The sequence below is a fragment of the Aquarana catesbeiana genome, linkage group LG05 (genome assembly GCF_042186555.1).
Source record: "Aquarana catesbeiana isolate 2022-GZ linkage group LG05, ASM4218655v1, whole genome shotgun sequence".
NCBI lineage: Eukaryota > Metazoa > Chordata > Amphibia > Anura > Ranidae > Aquarana > Aquarana catesbeiana.
Window position 1 is genome coordinate 607289973 of NC_133328.1, and position 26744 is coordinate 607316716.

The window sequence follows — 26744 nt, forward strand, 5'->3', positions numbered from 1 at the left end:
GAAGCAAAATCAAGCAGAAGTTACCGAATATAAAAGAGAAGAGAGGCGCCTCTAAGTGTAGTAATATGGTTACATTTAATGAAGGTCCAACATTTAGCAACTCACATGGTTAATGATCAAAAGAGGCACATCTAAGTATGCAGGCATCCGGGATAAAGCTGTCCACATAGACCATCCTCCGCGCCGCCGGCTCTTACCGCTGTCAGTCTGCAATCGTGACCGGGAAGACTACCCTGCAGTAGATCAATCTGAAGGCGAGGCTTGAAGCGCTCATGGAGTGCAGAGTGGAAGGGATGACGTTGATGGTGGTGCAGAGGACGGTCTATGTGCTTTACCCCGGATGCCTGCATACTTAGATGTGCCTCTTTTAATCATCAACCATGCGAGTTGGTAAATGTTCTACCTTCATTAAATGTAGCCATATTGCTACACTTAGAGGCACCTCTCTTCTCTTTTATACTCCTTTGTGACTTGACCTACTTGTATATCAAGTCAAAATTTATTTAAAAATTTTGCTTGTCTTGCAAAACGCTCTCAAAGCAAGGTTTTTCTGTATTTGTATAAAAAATGCACTTTTTATCCTTCAAAAAGTGTTTCCCAGTGCTAAACATTTCATCCAATTTCTAAATTGCTGCATTTGTAAATATCAAAAGCCAGTGTAAAGGAATAATAGTTGTAAAAATAAACTTGTAGGTTTAACTAATCTTTTTTTTATTTGTACAAGTCTCCTTTAAGGGGGCGTGGCAGGGGGTGTGTCCTATGCCTACATATTTTTGCTAATAGATGTCCCTCGTTCCCATCTCAAAAAGTTGTGCATCGCTTACAGAAGTGACATACATGCCTCCCAATGGGGAAAGGCCCACCTGCAGGTCTGTGATTTACTAAGCAAGGAAAACGATTGATAAATTGGCCCTAGTATGTGTATGTATGAATGTGAGTTAGGGACCTCAGATTGTAAGCTCCTTGAGGGCAGGGACTGATGTGAATGTATAATAAGTGTAAAAAGCCAGGCTACTCATCGTTAAAGAGAAAGTAAACCCTGATGGGTTTTACTTCCTTTTTTGTTTCCAGCAAACCCTGCAAAGTAAAAGCATAATGGGCTAGCATCCATCTTCGCCCCTCTGGCTCTGTGACTGGCCGGAGCCACGTGAGGTTACTCCCGCGTACTGCGCACCAGAGCCTACCAGTCACGGCACATGCTCGGGAATAAACAGCAAGGAGGTCTTTTACTTCACAACGCATGCGCCGATGACATCATCGGTGGTGCACTACAAGGTAAATATCTCCTATACGACTCACGTTTAGAAGATATTTCCACTACCTATAGGTAAGCCTTATTATAGGCTTACCTATAGGTAAAACTGACAGTCGGGGGTATAAAACCACTTTAAGATTGTGCACTGGTCCAAATCATTTGATGGAGGGGGATTATGGTGTGGGGTTGTTTTTCAGGGGTTGGGCTTGGGCCCTTAGTTCCAGTGAAGGGAACTCTTAAGGCGTCAGCATACCAAGACATTTTGGACAATTTCACGGCCCCAACTTTCGTGGGAACAGTTTGGGGATGGGATGCACAAAGCAAGGTCCATAAAGACATGGATGAGCGAGTTTGGGGAGGAGGAACTTGACTGGCCTGCACAGAGTCCTGACCTCAACCCAATAGAACCCCTTTGGGATGAATTAGGTCATTGCCTGACCTCACAAATGCGCTTCTGGAAGAATGGTCAAATAATCCCATAGACACACTCCTAAACCTCGTGGACAACCCTCCCAGAAGAGTTGAAGCTGTTATAGCTGCAAAGGGTGGGTCAACTCAGCATTGAACCCTACAGACTAAAGCCTTGTACACACAATCTGATTGTTGGCCAACAAAGCATCAGACTTTTGTCGGAAGGGCGTGTGCCGTGAACTTGTCTTGCATACAAATGGCACACAATTGTCGGCCAACAAACACGAACGTAGTGACGTACTACGTGGAATTTCAGCTCTTGAGCGCCACCCTTTGGGCACCTTCTGCTAATGTCGTGTTTGGTGAGCATTGATTCCGAGCATGCGCGTTTGTACTTTGGACTTTTGTGTGATGGACTTGTGTACAGACGATATGAAAATCTGACAACAGACTGGTGTCCGCCGAAAATTTACCAGCCTGCCATCCAACATTTGTTGGCGGAAAGTTGGACAAAAATTGTCTGATGGAGCGTACTAACGGTCGGATTTTAGGCAAACAGTCTGTCGTCACACAATTCCCTGCCGAAAATCCGATCGTGTGTACGAGGCTTAAGACTGGGATGCCATCAAAGTTCATGTGCGTGTAAAGGCAGGTGTCCCAATACTTTTGACAGTATTGTGTACTTCCATTATGGTAGTTACCGTCTCTATTTATGTATTCTTATTTGGAACCCTTTATTGGAAGTTTTTTGATCACTTTTATTTCTATTACAAGGAATGTAAACATCCCTTGTAATAGGAATAGTGTGTGACAGGTACTCTTTATGGAGAGATGTGGGGTCAGTAAGACCCCACATCTCTCCTCTAGGCTGGAAAGCATGAGATAAAAAAAAAAAAAAAAAAAACGACGATCTCGGCTTTCCAGCAGAGGTATATGGTAGTATTTACAACTGCCAGGCCAAGCGTGACGTCATAACGTTGCGCCCGGGCCTCCAACAGTCATAAAGATGACTGGGGACCATCTGTTACTCGGAAATCTCTATGGTTTCCCCTCTCCGGCTTACGGATCGCACGGGCGAACAATCAAGCGGCTGAATTGCTGCTATGATTGTTCTTACGGTGCAGGGAATCACTGGCTGAAGAGGACGATACTGGGTTGATGCCTGTAGGTGAAGGCATCAGCCCGGTATAACCACTGAAACGGGAGAGCGTCCATGGACGCTGTCTCGGTGGGAAGTGGTTGAAAGAAGTATGGCCAAAGCTCTCTTGTGGGTCACAGGAGGGCACTTACTTTTGTTCTCCTGTGACCCAGAGTCAGCTAATAACGAGCTATTGCCCTCTAATAGCTGATGAACCAGAGCCACTCCAGTCTCTGGAAGGATCCTGACAATATTGATGGGAGCCACCTTGCTGCCCGATTGACAGCTGGCTCTGCCTCACAGCACACAGATGACAACAGGAGCCAGCTGTGTCCGCCCTTCTCCCCAGCCAGGTGCTCAAGTGAGTGCTGAAGAAGCAGAAGGGAGAGTGGTGACTGAAAATCACTGCTCTCTACTTGGAGCAGACTATGAATTGAGCGATCAGTGGTAATGTGATCGCTCAGTTTTCAGTCTTACAGCCGACGTGGGAGTTGAAACATGGGAGTGAGTGTGGATGTGCTGTTTTGTTTTTTTTTTCTGTTTTTGTTTTTTATACCCCTATACTTCTTTTAAAGCTGCAAGATGACTACAATGCACATGAGTATTTCAAACCTAAAATTCTGTTCAATTCATTTTTAAAGTTCATTGCAAACTCATCCATCCATCCATCCACCTATGTCTCCATGCTTTATTTTGTTGAGAAATCACATTGAAAAACACCCCCTGATTCATGTAGCATTTAAAGCGGGATTCCGGCCACTATAATTTTTTTTTTAAAGTCAGCAGCTACAAACACTGTAGCTGCTGACTTTAAATAAGTAGACTTACCCACCTTGGGTGCCCGCGATGTCGGCCGACCCGTCCCTCGGCTCTTGGGTCCCGGCACCGCCATCCTAAGTAAGGGAAACAGGCAGTGGAGCCTTGCGGCTTCACTGCCAGTTTCCTACTGCGCACGCGCAAGTGGCGCGGCGCTCTGTGAATGGCCCCGTGGTTTTCTGGGAACACACACAGTCCCCAGAAGGCAACGGGGCCGCTCACCGAGGAGCAGAAGACGCCGCAGAATAGGAAGAGGCAAATTAGGAAGACTGCCTAGCAACAAGGGTTCAGGTAAGTTTAAATTTTTTTTTAGGATTTTTGGTGCAATTTTTTTTTTTCAGGGAGGCCCTCCACTTTAAGTCCTGAAATCCATCTGCCCTTAGCTAAGGCATTCAAACAAGAGGGTGTGCTTAGCTAAGAATATTATTATTATTATTATTATTATTATTATTATAAAGGTACTTCTATAGCGCCGTCAATTTACGCAGCACTTTACATATACATTGTACATTCACATCGGTCCCTACCCTCAAGGATCTTACAAACTAAGAATACCCCTCCTCCCCCCCTGAAGACTCCTGTAATGTATGACATTATTTGCCTAGGCATGGAAACCAGAAAGCAACTTAAAGTGGAGCTCCAGGCTCCTTCAGAAAACCATAAATACAAAAAAAAAACAAAAACAAACAAATACTGTAGCTGCTGACTTTTAATATTAGGACACTTACCTGTCCAGGAATCCAGCGGTGTCCTCACCCGAGCCGATTGTTCAATCGGCTATTGGGTGCTGTTGCCGCCATCTTGAATGTGCCAGCTGCGGAGGAAGGAGGGGGCGAATTTCTGGCTCAGTTTGCTGCTGCAAACTGAGCTGTCAAAACCAGGTGTCAAATGGGGCAGCGGGGGGGGGGGGATTGGGTTGGGTGAGGCAGACAAGCAGAACTTCACCTTTTGGGTGGAACTCCGCTTTAAGAAATGTAAAAAAAACAAGTTTAACCACTGAAGGACCAGCCGCCGCAGTCGTACTGCGGCAATGTGGCTGGTTCCCGCGAATCGGCATCATTGTACATCGGCTCGTACACGGCGATTTGAGGGCGTGCGCGTGCCCACTGGCCAGCGGGGGGAGCCAATCAATGGGTGGGGCAGACTTGATGTCTGCCGGCCACCCGCGATCGTTCCCCGCAGTGAAAGAACGGGGATCTGCCTGTGTAAACAAGGCAAATCTCCGCTCTGACAGGGGAGATCACACAGATCCTCTCTTTCTGCTATGATCTCTGTTTCCCCCGTCACATCGCCCCCCATACAGTTAATAATCACACTGAGAGAACACATTTAACACCTTTGATCGCCATCGATGTTAACCCCTTCCCTGCTAGTGTCATTAGTACAATGTCGGTGCATATTTTTAGCACCGATTACTGTAATAATGTCACTGGTTCCCAAAAAAGTGTAAAAAATGTCAGTTAGGTGTCCAATCTGTCCGCTACAATGTCGCTGTCCTGCTAAAAATCGCAGATCGCCGCCATTACTAGTAAAAATAAATAATAAAAATGCTATAAATCTATCCCCTATTTTGTAGACGCGATAACTTTTGCGCAAACCAATCAATATACGCTTATTGCGTTTTTTTTTTTTTTTTTTTACCAAAAATATGTAGAAGAATACATATCGGCCTAAACTGATGAAGAAATTTTGTTTTTTTTACATTTTTTTTTTGCATATTTATTATAGCAAAAAGTAAAAAATATTGGGTTTTTTTTTTCAAAATTGTCGCTCTTTTTTTTGTTTATGGCGCAAAAATAAATAAAAACCGCAGAGGTGATCAAATGCCACCAAAAGAAAGTTCTATTTGTGGGAAAAAAAGGACGTCAATTTTGTTTGGGGGCAACGTCGCACGACCGCGCAATTGTCAGTTGAAGGGACGCAGTGCCGAATCGCTAAAAAGTCCTGGTCATTAAGGGGGCAAATCTTCCGGGCCTTAAGTAGTTAACACAAGTAAATATACTATATTATTATTATTATTATTATTGTACAAGTTTTATATAGCACCAACAGTTTGCGCAGCGCCAACATGAGGGCAGACACTACAGTTACAATACAATTCAATACAGGAGGAATCGGAGGGCCTTATATCTTCCTATTTATTTACTAATGCTAGCAGCATGAGGATTAAAAATAGTTAATGTTAATTGAGAGAGTGAAGTTCTGCTTTAGTTCACATACGGTATATGCGAATTAGATGCGTTTTTAACCACATCCAATTCTCATAACATGTGAATGTGAATGGCTTTCAATGGAGCTGGTTCACACATGTCCAGGGCAGCTGTGGTGTGGTTTGGAAGACGGTCCTGTGCATTTTTGGTTTCCGGTTTAGGTGTGAATTCAGGTAAAAATTTGCACTTGAATCGCACCTGGACCAGTGAACAGAAACGCACCAGACTCCGGACTGCAAACCACAGCCGGACATGGGTGGATCCAGCCTAAGGCTCGGTTTTCCACTAGTGCGACTTGTCATGAGACTTGGGCCTGCAAAGTCGCATGACAAGTCGTACCCCATGATTTCCAATGAGGACAGCTCATATCTGTGCGACTTCAAGTCGCAGCAACTTCAAAGTAGTCCCTGTACTACTTTTGTCCCACTTTGATGCGACTTGAGGTCCATAGACCAAGAATACACAGGCATTGTTTCAAGTCGCATCAAAATTGCGGCAAAAATAATCTTTCAGGTCGCAAGAGTGGAAACCTAGCCTTAGCCACTTCCGGACCACCCACCGTCATTATACGTCGGTACTTTGAAGAGGGATATCGTTGTTATGGCAGCAGCTAGCTATCACCCCGGTATCCTCTTCTTCAGCGGGCGGTCCGCTTCAAGGTAAAAGTGGTCCCTGCGGTGGATTCGCCGCAAGATCACTTTTATCGGTGGCAGAAGAGGGGCACCCCCCCTCCCGCTGTGCTCCGAGGCCGTCGGCAGCGGCGGGGGTGATCGGATGTTTCCCCTTGTGTGACATGGAGACAAGTGAGGGGAAGATGGCCCCGACCCGTCTCTGTATCATTGCAGGGCGGAAGCAACGTCAAAACGTCACTTCCGCCCATTGCTCTTAAAGGGACATTTTTTGGGGGGGATTTTTTTAAATGACGACTTTTTTTTTTTTTTTAATTGCATTTTAGTGTAAATGTGAGATCTGAGGTCTTTTTGGCCCCAGAGCTCATATTTAAGAGGTCCTGTCATGCTTTTTTTTCTATTACAAGGGATGTTTACATTCCTTGTAATAGGAATAAAAGTGACACAATATTTTTTTTTTTTTAAAGAACAGTGTAAAAATAAAAGGTAAAATAAATAAGGAGAAAAAAATAATTTTTTAACGCGCCCCTTCCTGACGAGCTCGCGTGAAGAAGCGAACGCATGCGTGAGTAGCGCCCGCATATGAAAACGGGGGTCAAACCACACATGTGAGGTATCGCCGCGATCAGTAGAACGAGAAGAATAATTCTAGCCCTAGACCTCCTCTGTAACTAAAATCATACAACCTGTAGAATTTTTTAAACATCGCCTATGATTTTTAAGGGTAAAAGTTTGTCGCCATTCCACGAGCGGGTGCAATTTTGAAGCGTGACATGTTGGGTATCAATTTACTCGGCGTAACATTATCTTTTACAATATAAAAAAAAAATTGGGCTAACTTTACTGTTGTCTTATTTTTTAATTAAAAAAAGGTGTCTTTTTTCCAAAAAAAGTGTGCTTGTAAGACCGCTGCGCAAATACGGTGTGATAGAAACTATTGCAACGACTGCAATTTTATTCTCTAGGGTGTTAGAAAAAATATATATAATGTTTGGAGGTTCTAAGTAATTTTCTAGCAAAAAAAACAGTTTTTAACTTGCATACAACAAATCTCAGAAAGAGGCTCGGTCCTTAAAGCGGGATTCCGGCCAGGATAATTTTTTTTTAAAAGTCAGCAGCTACAAACACTGTGGCTGCTGACTTTAAATAAGTAGACTTACCTGTCCTGGGTGCCCGCGATGTCGGCCGCCCGAGGCCGACCCGTCCCTTGGGTCCCAGCACCGCCATTCACTGCCAGTTCCCCACTGCGCACGCGCGAGCAGCGCGGCGCTCTGTGCATGGCCCCGTGGTTTTCTGGGAACACACACAGTTCCCAGAAGGCAACGGGGCCGCTCAAGGAGGAGCAGGACACACTGCGGAATAGGAAGAGGCAGATTAGGAAGACTGCCTAGCAACAAGGGTTCAGGTAAATTTAAAATTTTTTTTTTTTTTTTTTTTTTACGATTTTTAATGCAATTTTTTATCTTAGGGTGGCCCTCCACTTTAAGTGGTTAAGGTAGTTTTTGGTAGAACCAACAGCTAAGCAGAAACACCTTAAAACTAATAAGAATAAAAATGTGGATCTACCGTGGATACCTGTCGTTACCAAACCTTGGACACCGGTATGAAGTAAGCCTTCATGCTTGAGAAGCGACATCCGGCCTCAAGACATTGAGGTTATTAGCTATTTCTAGGTAGGCAGTCGATAATTATACACTGAAGCTGATAATTCTGTTGGTGCATTTTACAGCTCACCACCTCGCTTTCCTCTGATCGCATCCAGCAGTTTCTGAAACAATTCTTAGCATCTTCAGGTTTTGCTGCATCCTCCTGACCGCAGTGAGTGAAGTCAGAGCCTGGCTGTAGTTTACATTGGTAGCTTACATTATAATCATTTACTTTTCCTGTTTTCACCACCGTCTAGACACAACTAGACCTCTGAAATAGAACCAACAAGGAAGGCAAATCATACATTACCGGAAAAGTCCCCACTATTTTTGGGAAAGCATGTAAAATGAAAAATGGGAAATATATATATATATATATATATATATATATATATATATATGTATGTAAATATATCACTCTACTATTAACCGCTTCCGGACCAGCCGCCGCAGTTTTACTGCGGCAGGATGACTCCCCTGCGTGAAATCTAAGGTTGCCACCGTTTCTTCAAATCAAACCCGAACCCTTTTCGGCGCGAAGCATATTTTTTTTTAATAGTATAAACTGTACATATATTTTGCTATTAAATAACATTTCTAATCATCTGGCGTTAATAACAAGAGTCCCCCTTTACATCAGAGTCCACAGAGTTCCCCTTTTACATCTGAACTCGCAGAGTTCACTTTCACTGTAAGGGGGGACTCTAAAGACTCTGATGTAAGGGAGAACTCTGGGGACTCTAAAGACTCTGATGTAAGGGAGAACACTGGGGACTCTAAAGACTCTAATGTAAGGGAGAACACTGGGGACTCTAAGGGATGCTCTGGGAACCCTGATCTAAGGGGAAACACTGAGGACTCTGCTGTAAGCGGGAACACTGTGGCCTCTGGTGCAAAGGGAACTCTGATGTAAGGGGTGCTCTGAGAACCCTGATTTACCTCCGTGTACTCACTCAGAGGCAGGAGAGAGAAGGGGGGAGACTTCAGTCACAGACAGGGATGGATGGTGAGCTCACTCACCCCTTGGCAGTCAGCACCTCTCATCTAGATGTAGCTGAGGGTGCTAGACTTTTCGACCTCCACTATCCTTTTCTGAGGCACAGCACCGGGGATTGGAGTGTGGGCAGACACAGAGAGGTAGGGGTGGGAGAAAGAGGTGCAGATCAAGCCCTCGCTCCTCTCTTGTCAGTGTGGGGGGCAGGGGGTGGGGAAATTGTTAGTATTGTTAGTGCTGGCTTTGGGCAGTGTGAAAAAGAGTGTAACAGACACTCTCAGCTTAGCCAACTGCAGCCAGCAAACATGCTGGGAAGCCATAGTCCAGTCTGAATAATGTGTCCGGGTTTCAGGCAGTCTGATTCCAATCCCGAACTGTCCAGGTGAATCCCGGACAGGTGGCAACCCTAGCGAAATCACATTACTGTACGCAATCTTGCGAGGCCCGGATAGCAGGCGCGCGCCCGCTGCACAGCGGTGGTGCCGATTCTCGTGGCCCACGGTCGCGATGACCACCGGCCACGAGCGATCGTGACCAGGAGACACAGAACAGGGACGAGTGTGTGTAAACACACACTTCCCTGTTCTATTCTGACAGGAGTGACAGATTGTGTGTTCCTATTAGCTATTAGCAGTGCCGTATCGCAAAAAATGGCAGGTCATGAAGGGGTTAAATCTTCTGGAGGGCAAGTGGTTAAAAGAGAAGAATGGGTTTTTTTTTTTTTTTTTTTTTGCAGATTCATGCTTGCCTTGCTGGATGCAGCATCAGCCCCCTGCCAGCTCTAACACTGAGAACTGAGCGATCAAACACCACAGATTGCTCGGTTCTCAGAGCTCTCCGAGCAAAGAACTTGGGACTGTCCCCCAGCGCTCACTGCAGCTCTGGGCTGTGGAGGGGGCAGAGCTGCCAGCTCAGGCTCTGAGTGGCTCACTGAGAGGCTGAGTCGGGTGCCGGTCCAGGCATGTGGGCGGATCCCGACTTCATTGTCACGATCTTGCCTGAGCCTGGACTTGCTCTGTGACATCAGCCAACAACAGGTTCTGCCTGCTGTCTGCTGAAAGCCACCATGTTTAGTGAGACAAGACTACAGCCAGCAATTCTGGGTATTGGACAATCTCACCCAAGGATTCCTGCCCTATGCAGGGCCTTGAGTGTACTGACTACATCTGCATAGGTGTGGGGTGTTTGGCTCCCATGCCCCAACTGCCCTAGACTCCTCTCAACCTGGCATTAATGTATGGGCAATGACTACACCCATGACATCACTCATGGGCGTAGCATAAGGGGTTGAAGGGGTCACAATTGCAACCCCACCCCCAGCTCCAGGGGGCCCCTGCAGCCTCCCTGTCATATTATCATATCCTCCACAAAATCCAGCTCCGATCTACCCTAGGGCCCCACAGCCACGCTCCAGTACTGGGCTTCTACTTTGCCTTCCACAGTCCACACCCCTCCGTTCCCATTGGCTGGGGAGAAGCTGTAAACCATTTCCTGAATGGAGAGGAGCACAAGGTGAGAACAGCCCATGATGGGGAGGTGTCTGTGCTGTGTGCTGGCAACATGGAATGGTAACCGAGCTCAGCGAGGCAAGAGGAGGAGAGTGCCGTCCTGTAGCCACGATGGGACCGATGTCACTGGTGAGGTATGACACTGCTCAGTGTCTCCTAGTCACCAGCTGAGATTCTCTGTACCCCCCACCCGGGGATGTCTGCCAGGGGTCCCTGTCCTCTGATTCTCCAGCGATGTTCCCTGATTCTCCAGGGGTGATCCCTGTCCTCTGATGTAAAGAGGAACTCTGGGAACTCAAAACTGTTAAGCCACTTTGAGCATGCAGTGGATGTATCTGCACGCACGTTGGAAGTAGTGGGGGGGCAGGTCAACTTTTGCATCGGGGCCCACAAGCTTCAAGCTACGCCTCTGACATCACTACAGGAAGGCCTTGCCTAAAAGGGGACTTAACACCCACTGACAGCATTCCCCATTACACACTATTTTGGGACAGATCCAATTAGTGGCTAACTGCACCTGCTTACACTCCTTTCCTACATGTACAAGGCAGGCGGAAGGTGGCAGCAGGATAGAGCAGTGAGGCACAGGGATAGAAGATTAGATGGCAGAGCTGAGGTCTGAGGATGTTAGAATGAAGAGGGGGCTGAGGCTTCAGTGCTGTGCTGTATATCCCTCATAGAAATGGCTATGAATTGGGCTTCTGCCTAGGGTGGAGCTACAGCCAGCACAAACAAAAAAAGAAATGTCCTCTTATTTGCAAAAACACTGGTTCTGCACAGGCCCAAGTGCTATGTGCACTGGGTCCCCTAGGAGATTTGATAAGCATTTTCAACTTTTGCTGAGACTTCTCACAAGCTCACAAGTGACAAGGAAACTGCACTTCTGGTAAGATCAGCAGGTATATTTTCTGTACTTGCTGAAAATCTTAGCCTGAAAAAAAAATTATTGCAGCCACCACATGCAAGAATCAGCAAGCTGCAATGTTATATTTTTTGTTTTGGGTCTAGTTCCATTGGGGAGATATACAGTATTCTTCTGTTTCTTACTGCATTTTTTGCACACATGCTTAAAGAAATCATTTTTGCATAGCTCCCAACTGTCCCTGATTTCGAGGGACTATCCCCAATTTGGAACAAAGTCCCTCTGGCCCTCTTTGCTCCTCATTTGTCCCTCATTTGTCCCTCATTTTGGTCTCATCTATATAGTTGTATATAAAATGCACTATTTATCTATCAAAAAGTGTTTTACGGTGCTAAATCTTTCGCTCAATTCCTAAATTGCTGCAACTGTAAATTCAAAAAGCCAATATAAAAAAAATAGTAGTCGTAAGAAAAACACTTGTGGGTTTAACCAATCATTTTTGTTGTACAATTCTCCTTTAAGCAGGGCATGGCAGGGGGTGTGTCCTATGCTTACATACTTTTGCTAATAGGTGTTCATCATTCCCATCTCAAAAAGTTGGGAGGTATGGTTTTAGGCCTGAAGATTGCATAAACTCCCAAAACATTATATATATTTTCTGAAAGCAGACACACTAAAGAATAAAATAGTGGTAGTCCCAATTCTTTATGTCAGACGATATTACTAATAAGCCTCATACACACGATCGGATTGTTGGCCAACAGAGCGTCAGACTTTTGTCCGAAGGGCCTGTGCCAGGAACTTGTCTTGCATACTAACGGCACACAATTGTCGGCCAACAAACACGAACGTAGTGGCGTACTACGTGGAATTTCAGCTCTTGAGCGCCACCCTTTGGGCACCTTCTGCTAATATCGTGTTTGGTGAGCACTGATTCCGAGCATGCGTGTTTGTACTTTTGACTTGTGTGACGGACTTGTGTACACACGATACGAAAATCTGACAACAGACCGTTGTCTGCCGAAAATTTACTAGCCTGCCATCCAACATCTGTTGGCGGAAAGATGGACAACGTTGTCTGATGGAGCGCACTAACGGTCGGATTCTAGGCAAACAGTCTGTCATCACACAATTCCCTGCCGAAAATCAGATCGCGTGTACGAGGCTTAAAGGCTGGGTTCACATTATTGCATATTGAATGCGCATGTCAGGAGAGTGTGACCGACCCTCTATGGAGCCAGTTTACACATCTCCGGAGCGAATTGCTCAGGAGTCCTGTGCATCTTCTAGCCTATTTCAGGTCCTAATTCAGCCAAAAATTCGGACCGAAATCAGACCTGAAATGGTGAACAGGGACGCACAGAACCCCTGTTGTGAGCCGCTCCTTATGGCAGTGTGAACCCAGTAAAAAAAAAAAACATTAAAGTTAATTTAAGGGCACATATATGGAATAAAATAAAGAAAATCAACTGTTGTAATATATTGGCCAACCGCAGCAACCCCGGTTCGAATCCGGGTCACGGCACCAGTGTAGTGATCGAATATATTAATGTATTGGGTGTATAGATAATTAATATTTAGGTATTATTATAATGATGAGGTAAGTACTCTTCCGCAGCAACCCAATTCTTCCAGAGAGATGCACTTTATTGACTTCCAACACAGAACAAAGTCCAAAGTCCACAGATGACAAAGAAATCCGACAGAGTAGATATAATTCAGAACCCCATGTTCATAGGTCTCTGTGCATACACAGACAAGCCTCACTCATACACAGACGAGCCTCACTCCCCCATACAGACAAGCCTCACTTACCAAACCTATAGACTGAATGCCGTGTTATATTCACCAGGCATTGAATGGCTGAGCAATTTGATTGGCCGTTTCAATTTAGGACTTTGATTAGCTTTAGTCTTTCAAACAGACAACAACCCCCAGCCGTGAACAGTTGCAGTCATAAACCGCCCCAATTTGCACTCCCGCATATCAACATCAACAAGTCCCCTTTAGATATATGTAATTAGATTAGATTAACATACCACCTGAATACCCTTTGAAATGTTTAAATAGACTTGCATAAGATTAACACATCAAAGAGTCTTCAGCTGTTAAAATTCAGTTGGACAATGCAACTGAATTTCTGGTCAGCATGGCACTCCAATACAATATTATACATAAATTGGCCAATATATTACAACATCAACCAGTGCAAATAAACCCTAAAACAGCAGCTGAAACACTGAGGGTCAAATTATCAAATCCCCCCCCCCCCCCCCCCCAAAAAAAAATAAATTTATAATATATAAATAAATAAATATATATATATATATATATATATATATATATATATATATATATATATGTATATATTATAAGCAGTGCAGCGCAAAACATTAAAAACAATACAAAACCGTTGGTGGAGGATTGTCACTGAGTCACATTATCAATCTATAATTACTTCACTGGACACTTGCTGGTGCTTGCGGACGATCTTATGAGAATATTATATGTGAAGAGTTCGCACTGTTCCTTTTTTTTATCATCATTTAGTATTATTTTTAATGTTTTCGCTGCACTGCTTTTATATAAACACATGTATATGGAATCAATTACCCACATTTTGGTAAAATATAAAAGCAGGTGTTGTGCTGACAAATAGATACCCAAAATGCACAATCCTAAATTTGCGCACGCCTGTCAAATGACGGCAAACTTCAGTACCCTATATTTTCCATAGATGATGCTTTAAAAGCCCCCTACAGGTCATCAGTAAAGTGTTACGGAGGAGGTCTGGTGCTAGAATTATTGCTCTCATGGCGCGTGTATCGCAATTGACGTTTTCATGCATAGGCACCCTGAAAAAGGTGCAGGAGCTACTTCGGCATGTTTGTCGCATGAATTGGGTTGGCCTTTGCGGTTGCACGGAAAAAAACACTCTAAAAAAAAAAAAACCTGCTAATGCACGCTGGGCAAATGGGACCCTAGTGATTTGGCAGACTTGGGTTGTAATTGCAGGCTTGATACCCACAGGGTTTATTACTAACCTTTAGGCTTGTCCCAGGGTTTAGAAATGTCACTTCCATCCATGGACAATGAAAGGTGAATCTACTTGTTATCACTGGCAATGAGAATCCCTTTTGTTTCAGAAAATTTTAAACATAAGACCTAAAGTATTGCTCGCAGGGAATTTCCCACTCGGTCTATAGATTTATCTTTGCAACCCTTTGAAGACTCCAGTTTCATTAAAAAAAAAAACATATTAATATATATATTTTTATCACCTGCAGTATATAATTGCTCTACAAGCAATTTGATGATTTATTAATATTAAAGTAAAACTAAAGGCACTAAATTCCTTTAATTTGCAGAGATTTCCTCTCACTTCCTGTTTGGCTGTGGGACAGGAAGTGAAAAGAAATCTCCACAATGAGATAGAGATGGCTAAAAAAAAGGGAAAAGAAAGAAAACAAGGGTGCACCGACCTTGTGCATTATCTTTAGGTGAATATTTTATTTAGAAGTAAAATAGAAAACTACTCACAAACGTATAAGCAAAAAACTCATGATACAAAGTAGTCTCCAGATGATAGCAATTATTCAGGGTGGTAACAGACTCCTGATCGTAACAGAGGAGATTACAGGAGTCACTGCCGTCTGACGCGTTTCAAAGGATGACCTTCTTCCTCAGAGCGAAAAAAAAAAAAAAAAAATCTGACAGGGGTTATAAGCCTCCCTTACTCTATCCACAATCTAAAAAAAAAGTTTTGCTCATAGTTCTACTTTAACAATTACCTTTTTATTGTTACCTGGAGCTGTTTGATTTACAAAGGGATTGTGTGCATAGGTGTTGTTGTAAAATACTGCTCTTTGCATTCAAACGCAGCTCTGCTTAAACGCATGCGTTCAAACGCAAAAAAAGCAGCAAGAGGCCTGCTGCTTCCAAAGAAATGTACCCCAATGCAAAGAAGGTCATACTCAGAAGTGCAATCAACACTGACGTCGGTCTTGGTTTATGTGTCATATGGCTGACTGTTTGGACTTTTTTTTTCACATCATTGTTTTCTGCACTGCGTTATATTGAATACGCTTCTGCAGATTACCATATTAAAGCCCATCAATGAACAATGTTTTTGTTTAGAATTAGGGATGCACCGATATATCAGGCGCCGCTGAAAATAGGGTTCTGCGTATTGCCGTTAGAAAACGCATGCGCTTTTTCCCAGGTCATGCGACTCAAAAAACCGCATCAAAATCTCAACACGGGTGTGTTTTGGATGAATTTTTGCTGCATTTTCAATGAACTCCAATGGGGAGGTGCGTTACAGCGGAAAGGACTATTGTGAAACCATACATAGAATTTTAAAGGGATGTATTTTTTTTGTACTTTTTTTTTTTTTTAACGCAAAAGCACTTCAGAAACTATTAATAAAAAGTCAAATATAATACAATTATATATATAAAAAAAAAATTATATATATATATATATATATATATATATATATATATATATATATATATATATATATATATATATATATATATATATATATATATATATATATATATATATATATATATTTTTTTTTTTTTTTTTTTTTTTAAACTGTCCATTTTAGTTTTGGTTTTCGGCCAAGTGCATCCTGAATTTTTGTTTTCGATCCAGAATTTTCACTAGTCACAATACAGCCTTTTTGCTTTTTAAAATAAAAGAAACGTACAAAAGAGTTTAGCTGAAAACTATATTTATGGAAATAACATAGAACCTGAATAGAAAACACTGTACAAAGAATTCACAAACCTGCATTCATGCTTCGTATGGAAACAAACAGCTCACACATAATACACATAATATATACATTATTTCTAGGAAATAATCCTTAGCACATGGTAATATTACAGTCGGCATGTCGCAAGAAATTTGTTTTGCATCGTTTGCTGGTGTACCCCAATTACAAAGTGCAGCAAAATAACAATATAAAAGTCACATTCTGAACACTCAATACAATAAAACTGATCAGACTTCATAACATAGCTTCATTTCTTCACCAAGGAAGTGTCAAAGTTTAGGAGATGCAGAGTGAAATGGTGACACCTATTTGGAAAAAATTGACTTCCCTTTATGGTGTCCCTTATTCAAAGACACACGTGTGTCACATTGTATAGTGAAAGTGCAACAACTATGGAGAAACTACAAGTCTTAGCATGCATGGCTGGAGGTTGGATCTGATGGTAGGTCACTTTCCCCCCTCATGTCTGATTGGAAGCCATGTTCCTATACCTGCTAAAACATAATACTAGTACATAATTAAAGATCCTGTTGCTTTGTCCTGAATGGGCAAAGTGACAGAGTCTCTTGAATGCCCCCCTCCCTACTCACCTCCCTACTCACCTTTGCAATATTCCCTTGGCTCTCCCATGTTTACAGCAAGGCTGGGGAGTACCGAGTTTTAATGTAGAGCAGTGCTCTCCAAACTGTGACCTGGGGACCGGATGTGGCCCTTTGCTAGCTTTTATCTAGCCCTTGGGGTATTATTCCCCCCTACTGTCAGCAACAGTGGGGCATAGTTCCTGCATCTGAGAGCAACAATGGAACACTATTCCTCCCTTTTACACCAATGATGGGACACTATTCCTCCCATTGATACCAATGTTGAGACACTATTCCTCCCATTGATACCAATGTTGAGACACTATTCCTCCCATTGATACCAATGTTGGGACACTATTCCTCCCACTGATACCAATGATGGGACACTATTCCTCCCACTGATACCAATGATGGGACACTATTCCTCCCACTGACACCAACGATGAGACACTATTCCTCCCACTGACACCAATGATGGGACACTATTGCTCCTACCGATACCAATGATGGGACACTATTCCTCCCTCTGATACCAATGATGGGACACTATTCCTCCTACTGATACCAATGATGGGACACTATTCCTCCTACCAATACCAATGATGGGACACTATTCCTCCCTCTGATACCAATGATGGGACACTATTCCCCCCACTGACACCAATGATGGGGCACCATTCCTTCCACTGACACAAATGATGGGGCACTATTACTCCCCCCACCCCCCCCCCACTAGCAATGATGGAGCATAGTTTACTCCCACTGACATCAAGCCAATGTCTTCCTCCACAGGCTACAGTCTGCCCCCCCCCCCAAAGTTTGAATGACAGTAAACTGGCCCTTTGTTTAGAAAATTAGAGACCTCCTGATGTAGAGCACCCTTCTGGCCCCTCCCACCAGCCATAATCTACCTGCAATGTATAGAGAAGCACAGAGATCCAGTGATGGTGTAAAATAAGGTAGGTAATAAAAACGGAAAGCTTTTATTCAAAAACAAACATTCATTAGAATATTGATGAAGGGGAAAGGAAGAACCTAGAGTCTGGCTGAGACTTGTAGTTTCAATAAAACAAGAGGCTAAACTTCAATAACCAGATAAATGTACTTTTTTTTATTCTCTTCTTAAAGTGGATGTAAACCCGATTCATGAAATTTGACCTGGGCACATATATCTGTAGTGTTTTTTCTCGAGAGAGAGAGAGAGAGCACCAAGTCCCATGATTTTCTGCTGCTCCGTTCTTCTGTTATCAGCACGACAACTTCTGACAAGTGCTCCGACACGGGAGATAAAGCAGCTGAAAATATGTGTTAGGGAGGTTGCAAAAAATAGACTAGCAGAGAGCGGATCTATTCACAGCACAGCTCTGCATGTTTCTTTCTTCCTCTGCCTATGTGGGGGGGCGCCTTTCCTCCAATCAGCTGTCACACAGTGTATGCCCAGACTCCCCTCCCACTGCTGAAAGAGGAAGTAAAAATTCTAACAGGATGTGCACTTTTTCAAGAATATAGAAAGCTGAAGACAGCAGATATACATGTAAAACTTATGTAGGGAGATTTGTTTCATCCCTGTGTATCATCTGAGGCTGTTCACTTCACTGGGTATATGTGAAGGTTTACATCCACTTTAATAAACAAATAAAAAAGATAACAAAAAGTAACAATATAGTTACAATTTTAAACCCTTAACATAAAAAAAACAAAAAGCAAAAATTGTTCGGTTTCGGCTCTGCATCAACATGGAGTATTCATCAGCTTGCATTAGTGTACAAAGTAACAGTCCTCATAGGCTCAAGAGGATACACAGCAACTATAATATTAGTGGTATGTGTCAGAAAATGATCGAACATAGTGAAGGGTACAAGCAGGGTGACATTTCCAGCACACATAAACCTATTTGTTAAGGCTTAGCATGCATGCACTTAACGTGAACAAATACTGTATATCTGATGCAGGTCAAATGTCACTTTCTAAGTGCTTGAAAGTTTCTCCAAAGTGCCCTTACCCTTTAAGAATTTCTAGCACAGTGCACATTATTACATGCCTCTTTAAATACTTTTAATATTCATTATTAAAGAAGGTAAACTGCCTATCTCATGTCAATAGTTACAGTACTTAAATCGTCATGTCACAAGCATACTAACACACAATAAATATAAAAGGTTTAAAAAAAGTGCATTTGTGTGAACATATTCATATTATTTATTTGTGATAAAATGTGCCGTCTAACTTTTTGGAACCAAAAGCTACCTCTTTATATATTAAGACACTGAGAAAATTACTAAAGGGAACCCGTCATGAAGGAAACACTTCTGCTGCTCTTCTCTACCTTCTGAAAACGCTTGTTCTCTGGCTGTCATGTCAGTTTTGTTACTTAAATTATAACTAACGGCAAAACATTTTTATTAGTTTTGGATAGAGGGGAGATGGATTAGAACAGCTGTCAGTTTTCATTGCTGTCTGTGTCCCCATTAGGGAGATTCACCATCTCCATTTGTCCTGTTTACCATTTATCATTGAAAGTAAAAAATCACAGATTTTGAGTTGTCCCCAGAAAAGTAATAGAGGGGAAATCTTCCAATGGGGACATTAGTTCTGGTGCCTTTGGGGTCCCCAAGGGATTCCCTTAATTTGCAGGGATTTCTTCTCACTTCCTGTTTGGCTATGGGACAGGAAGTGAAGGGAAATTTCCCCAATGGGACAAAGATGGCAAAAATAAACCTAACAGGGGTTATTAACCCTTCCTTAATCTATCCAAAATGAAAAAAAAAAACCTAAAAAACGTTTTGCCTATAGTTCGACTTTAATAAGTCACTAAATCAGAATAAAAAAGAAAATCAGCCAGTCGGGTCAGAGACTCAAAGGCTGGAAACTGGAGACTGCCTTCTTGCTCCAGGTCAGAGACTCCTAGGTTAGTTAAAGCTGAACTCCAGGCGGATGTAAAATACACAGTTTAGTGCAGCTCTGTATTTATTAATTCATGGTTAAATAGATTTATTTTTATGTAACTAGTGTAAGTACCCAAATTTGGACTTTGCATCAGCTTCTTCCAATCTGTTCTGTTATATACAGCAGAGCTTAGACCAGGAGCAACAGTGCAAGGAGCCAATCAGGTGAACCGCATGCATGGATCAAGCTGATTGGAGGAGAGAGCAAAGGGATTCTGCTTCTCCTTTACTGTCCAGTCAACAGGCTGGAGGTGTAGAGAGGACACCACAGTAATTATGAACTATAAGTTTTGTCATCCACCTGTGATAGAGTTGTGTAAATCTGAGGGCAGGATGGACTGAAATTAAAATCCTTGGGCAGGTAAAAATAACTCCTTAAACACTTTCAATTTGTATGTAATCAGGCATGCCCTTGCACTACATAGTTGAAGGTAAATCCAAAAGGTAACTGAACAAGAAAATTGTATTAAATTTTATTTATGTATTTAGCCTGGAGGTCAGCTTCAAGTCGGAGGATTGACATGACAGCCAGTCAACTGGGATTTTCATATAGGAGTTGAAATTTGGCTTAAGGTTGATACCATATATTGGTTAGCCAATAAAAGTTATCACCCTAAATCCAAAAGTCTACTTTTGACGTTGGCCAGCATGTACTCATGCATTTAGGAGCTGGAAATGATAGCATGGCTATTTCTCTCACAACAGGTCCCCTTTAAATGCTAAAAGCTATAAAATGTCAATCTGAAACCACAGATCTATACACGAGTCAGGAACAAATATTCTCCACAAGGATATAAGAGATCAAATATCTAACATCCAAAAATAAAATCACTTTCTAAAAATCGATTCCCTTTTCTTCTATCATGAGAATCTACAGTATATCAAGTTGAGTTTTTGTGAAAAAATGTTTTCATAGATTGTATTTCTGTCAAAGGAATTTAAACTAAAAACACAAGTTGCCTCTCATACAAAAATGAGTAATTTCCAATAGATGTGAAGCAGCCATTCTCAACCATGCTTCCTCCAGAGGGTGCTAGGGGCTCCTTGAGCAGTGGGTGGTTGACCTGCAATCTGATGGTGCCTACATAGTTCCAGAGCCAACTCCATTTGGCAGAGCCAGGAGCAAGACACCAGTAATCTTATTAGCTGTCTGCAAGGGTGGTATTTTGACCACCACTGAAAGCTGTGCGTTCTTCCCACTGACCACCAATACAAGTGGCATGTTATCTACTGACCTCCATTGAATTGGTTTAGCTGGGGTTCCCCATGCCCTAAAAATTATTTCAAGGGTTTCTCTGGGGCAAAAAGGTTGAGAAAGGCTGGAGTAGAAGTTCGTACGCTTTGACAGAAAAGGAGTTGTTTCAAGGCCAATTCCACATTTTACAGTTGGTTTAATGTTACAGCCATATTTAGGGAAATATGGTGCATTCCAACACCACCCACTCCCAAATGGCTACCTGTCATCTTATCTAAATTTTGGACTTCCTCTCCCCTGAGACTTCTAAGTCTGCACAGCCATTCACAGATATCTCTGAATGGAGAGAGAGACTATAAGACCCATCTGCCACCGCAGGGACCCAGTGGAACACATAAGCGATATACCCTCCAGCCCCAAAACTGCAGGTCTGGACCTTGGTACGGACCTGTGGCTGCAGGAACCAGAGCATTGCACCCATGACCCACTGAACACAGTTGCAACCAGGGTTCCTCCAAATGCTGCTAGAGATTTATTGAGCTGTGGCTGATTGACCTCCCATTTGATAGTGCCTAGATAGTTCCAAAGCCAACGGGACTTTGCAAAGCCAGCAGCATAACGATAATGATCTTTTTAGGTGCTTCTAAGGGTGGCATTCTGACTAATTTATATTCTTCCTACAGACCACCAATGTAAAGAGAATTTTTCCCATACCCAATGAATTGATTTTATTAAGGGTTCCCTGAGACCTGAACATTTTAGGGGTTCTTCTGGGGCAAAAAGGTTGAGAAAGGCTGATTTGCAGGCTAAAATACAAACATTTCTATAAGTATATTTTTCTTAATTTAATGTGTACAATTATTAATTTTCTCAGAAATGTGGAATTTGACTTAGTGTCAGCCATCTTAGGCTGAGGAGCTGCTGACTGCAAAATCCTCATGAGATCACAGAACAGGAATCCAGCTTTTGAAGGTAAATATCCTCAAATACAATTAATAATTTAATGCCAGCTTGAATAACTCACAAATTAGTTTTTTATATTTAAAAAAAATTATAAACATCAGAGGCCAACTTGTGTTTTGAGTTTAAAGGTGATTTAATGGGACAAGAACCTCAAAATGTTTTTTTCTGCTAATGCCTTTGGCATAAAACTGTATTCACTATGCACATTTTTGTGCAAAATTAAAAGAATTGTAGTGGTCTAGTAAAGCTGGCCATACACAGCCTATGACTGAATGGAAAAAAATAAATAAATAGATTTCTCCACGTCAATGCAGATAAATGAATATTGTATTTTTGATAGCTGGGTCTGCCAGCCACCAAAAGACTCAGAGTGGTTCCATCTGATTTAATGAAGCTGCTGTTTAGCCGAAAAATTGCCAACAGGCTCCTTCAATAAAAGTTGATTAAACAGAATGGGTCCAACAGGTCCACCCATTGAGCAAAATATGGCCAGGCTAACTACTTTTCTCAATATTAACACCTTTTTAGAGTCTCACATTTCCAGCCTATCCCCATACTTTCCCCATACTTTATTGTATTGCATGGATAAGGTGGAGCTTAAAGTAGATCCAAACCCTAGCCGGATGACATTTCATTTGCTAAAACACTGTGGGGGTTATTTACCAAAACTGGAGAGTGCAAAATCTGGTGCAGCTCTGCATAGAAACCAATCAGCTTCCAGGTTTTATTGTCAAAGCTTAATTGAACAACTGAAGTTACAAGCGGCACCAGATTCTAAATGCTCCGTTTTCGTAAATCAAGCCCTGTGTATCCAAACAAACAATTGCCATATTTTTTCATAAAATGCGGTTTTCCCCTTTTTTTTGCAGCTCAGATCTGCTGACCTCCGCCAGTCTCTTCCATCCGATACCTGTCAGCATGCACTCGCATGAGCATTGTCTGTATTGCTCTGCAATGGCTTCCTGATAATGATAACAGTAGACTATGCCTGCACAAAGTCTCCTGGAAGAAAAAGAGCTGGGCGCACACCGCTCAAAGCCACCTGTTAGGATCTGATGAGCTGCTAGGAGTCCGGGTGTTTGCCTGGTCCGCAGCTGGAAAAATCCAGATAAAACAAAGGAGAATGGTGGCACATCTGGAAGTAAAATCAAAAAAGTTTATTGAAGATCCATAACATCAAGGAACATGACATACACATCAAGCCAATAAGGTGCTCAGTGGACACGTTTCAAATGTGATGAGTAAGAACGTTTGTGTGAAACGCTCCCACTGAGCACCTTACTGGACTGATGTACGTCATTTTCCTTGATTTTATGGATCTTCAATAAACTTTTTTTCATTTTACTTCTGGATGTGCCGCCATTCTCCTTTGTTTTTTCTTGCAGTCTCCACCAGGGGTGCATATAACAGGGTGACAACACAACTGGGATACAGTTCTCACCCTCATAGCAGGAAGTACCTGAGCAAGTACCTTTATGGCGGGATTACCATTTTTTTTTTTTTTTAAAGCTGCTTATTTTAAAAAAGTGGAAAGAACTTTTTAAATTACATTAACACTTCTATAGAATTTTCATGATTGGGTTTAGATCTACATTAACACCATTTCCTTTGTGACTGAGCAGCATTTAAGGGGAACAACACGTTGGCTCTGATTAAGGCTTTGTAAGCTGAAACGCTTTAGAATCTTGTTACTGGACTAGATTGCCTAGATTTTATTTAATAAAAAAACTCCAGCTTTGGAGTTTTTCTGGACCACTTTATTGAGGAGCTAACTTTTCCTCGAAAAAGCAGTCCTAAACCAAAGTGTAGTCATCCATTCGTCTTACCATATATCCAACAGACTCACCCAATAGGAAAATTAAAATCAATGACATTTTAAAGTCCCTTTAAAATATTCACCCTTTTCCATTTCTACATCAGACTGCTCGGTTTTGAGCAATGAACAAATTCTACTGGATGGAAGGGGGTTGTATAAAAAGAGGTAGAGAGATGTGTGGTGTATCCGACATTCTGTGGGCGGAGTGCTGAGGAATAGCACAGTTTATGGCAAAACCAGGTCATTTGATGAAATTTCCCAGCAAGGTAAAGAGACTTCAATAAAGCCTTAGTCCATAAATGCTGAGAATCCTATTTACAGACCATCCCAGCTCCTGCTCTTTGGAAGCAAATCCACCTAGTGCACACTTTGATGACTTCTTTCCACAAACGACGAAGATCCTTGGCCAACGCCTCGAGAAATCCAAGCCAAGTCTCGTAGTAAAAACACTTTCTTCGGACAGAAGACTCAAGTGAACTCTGTCCTCTTCCACAAGAAATATCTGTGGCTTATGCCATTTGCAAAATGTACACTATTCACAGAGAAGGTTCGGACCTTAAAATTGTTCAGCTTGTTGAATTGATCCAGGAAGTTTAGAACCGAAACAAGTTGATGAAATCTTGTGGAGAGAGAGAGACCAAGCAGCTTTCTGGATTGTTTGCTGTGCAGGGGTGCTCTGTACCCTAAGGAGGAAATACATGGAGATTGGTGAGATAAGGGAGGAAAAAAAATAATAAAACAGAACAATTTATGACAATTGAATGACAACGCTACTCCATGTTAGAGAGGATCGGTCACGTGAGTTTCATGACAATTTGCTATCAGTGACAAACATTCTGGCTCTTTATAGCATTCCAAGCCGGATTGCCATTTTTGCACTGAAAACCCAACTCCAGGCTATTTTTTTAATTGGTCCCTTAAAGTGGAGCTCCATCCAAAAGGGGAGTCTCCGCTTGTCTGTCTCCTCCTCCCCCTCTGCTGCCACATTTGGCACCTTTTGGGGGAGGGGGGGAGTGGGTACCTGGTTTTGACAGGTACCCATTCCCACTTCCGGCTCAGTTTGCCATGGCGAAGTGAGCTGGAATGTTCGCCCCCCCCCCCCCCTCCTTCCCCCCCGCAGCCAGCCCTTCACAGAGGCTTGGGTACCGGTTTCCCTTAGCCAAGATGGCGGCGGTAGCACCTGAGAGCCGAACCGGGAGTTCAAATTTTAGTAATTTTTTCTCACCCTCCAGGACAGGATGTGACAGTGTTGGCAGAACTGTAGAGTGTCTCCATATTGTTCTCTCCTGGGGTAGCACCGGACCAGTTTGAAATACATTTTCTTCCAATCCAGAGTTCCCTTATCAGATATGATAAGCCTCTTACGGATCTAGAATAAAATGAAAATAAACAAATGTATCACTCATAAATCTTATCTTTCAAACTTTGACATCCTATTATAAAAGTTTTTAAGCGTCCTCAGCATCTTACAAGTGCTGATGGTGGCCACAGAGGCCGGCTGTGCTGTGCAATGACAGGAGAGAGGTGCAACAAAGCTCTGAGACCTGATAATGTAGTGTAATTGTGGAGTTTATGGAAGTCAAAGAATGTTTCACCTTTCCCTATGCCCCAGTCTGCTATCAGAGCCCCCAAGAAATACAGAGACCTTCTGGATATGTAGGAACATGTGACCCACCATCTTTCTATATTACCATGCTGGGTTGGGGGGGGCTCAGGAGACAATCATGAACTAATCAGGTTCAAAACCAGGTAAATTGCAAACGTGATTATCTTGATTCTAGGCAGGAATATTTGTTCTGCCATCAAAGATTCATACAATTCATGAATCACGATAGCTTGGATTTCTGAAATGTGCAAATTATCGATTGACCAGAAAGATCTACGAGGAAATATTCAGTTCATCTACTGCAGGGATCCTCAAACAACGGCCCTCCAGCTGTTGCAGAACTACACATCCCATGAGGCATTGTAAAACTCTGACATTCACAGACATGACTAGGCATGATGGGAATTGATGGGAATTGTAGTTCCTGAACACCTGGAGGGCCGCAGTTTGAAGACCCCTGATCTACTGTCACCTCTCCCAGAATAGCACAGTATAGTGCCGTATTACTGTCATCTTACGGCAAGGCTGTCATTAAGGCATGCCATTTAAAAGCAAAACACTTACTAGTCAGCTTTTAGTGCAAATGATTTTTATCTCTGCAATCATTTAGTGAGGACGCGGATTACATTGTCCAGTATACAGGTATCCAGTCGAAGGAAAATCTGTCTGTCCACCCATGTATTACCTATCCAACAATCCATTATCTGTGTCTATTATTATCATCCTTCAACCCATTTTCTGTCTCTTATGATACAGCAATCCATTATCTGTCTATATAAATATCTATTATCTATTACCTATGTATCAGCCAATTTTCCATCCAACCATCAATCAATCCATGCATCTATACATCATCTATCCATCCATTGATAAATGCATCCATCCTATATCTATTCATCCAGTTATCAGCTACCCATTCCTCATCTATCCATTCTCCATCCATCTATCCTTTATCTATTATTCCATTCATCATCTATTCATCCCTCATCGATCTGTATCTCATTAATTTATTTTTCCATCACCTGTGCATCCGGCTATTAATCACTTATCCATCCGTTCATCATCTGCCCATCCATTGTTCCATGCATCCATATATCTTCTATCTTTTCATCCAGTCATTATCGATCCATCCATCCTCTATCTATTCATCCATCATCCATCCATCCTCTATCTTATCCATTCATATATGCATCCAACCTGTATCTATTCATCCAGTCATCAGCTACCCATTCCTCATATATTTATTCTCCATCTATCTTCTATCTATTCATCCAGTCATCATCATCCACCCCCACTTATCTACCCATCCTCTTATCTATTCATCCCTCATCTGTCTATCCATCATCCATTCATCATCTATCCATCTATCTATCTATCCATCAT

The 26744-nt window shown here is 42.4% G+C and overlaps 1 protein-coding gene across 1 annotated transcript in view; it reads right to left on the reverse strand.

Moving 5' to 3' along the window:
• Positions 1-16193: 16193 nt before the first annotated feature.
• The window catches only part of FBXO32 (F-box protein 32), a 43970-nt gene continuing 33419 nt past the window's right edge, over positions 16194-26744 (reverse strand). The window contains exons 8-9 of the mRNA XM_073632217.1: positions 24981-25124; positions 16194-24438 (exon numbers count right to left, since the gene is read on the reverse strand). Coding sequence (XP_073488318.1) covers positions 24349-24438; positions 24981-25124 — 234 coding nt within the window. The 3' untranslated portion in view covers positions 16194-24348. The remainder of the gene's footprint in view (positions 24439-24980; positions 25125-26744) is intronic.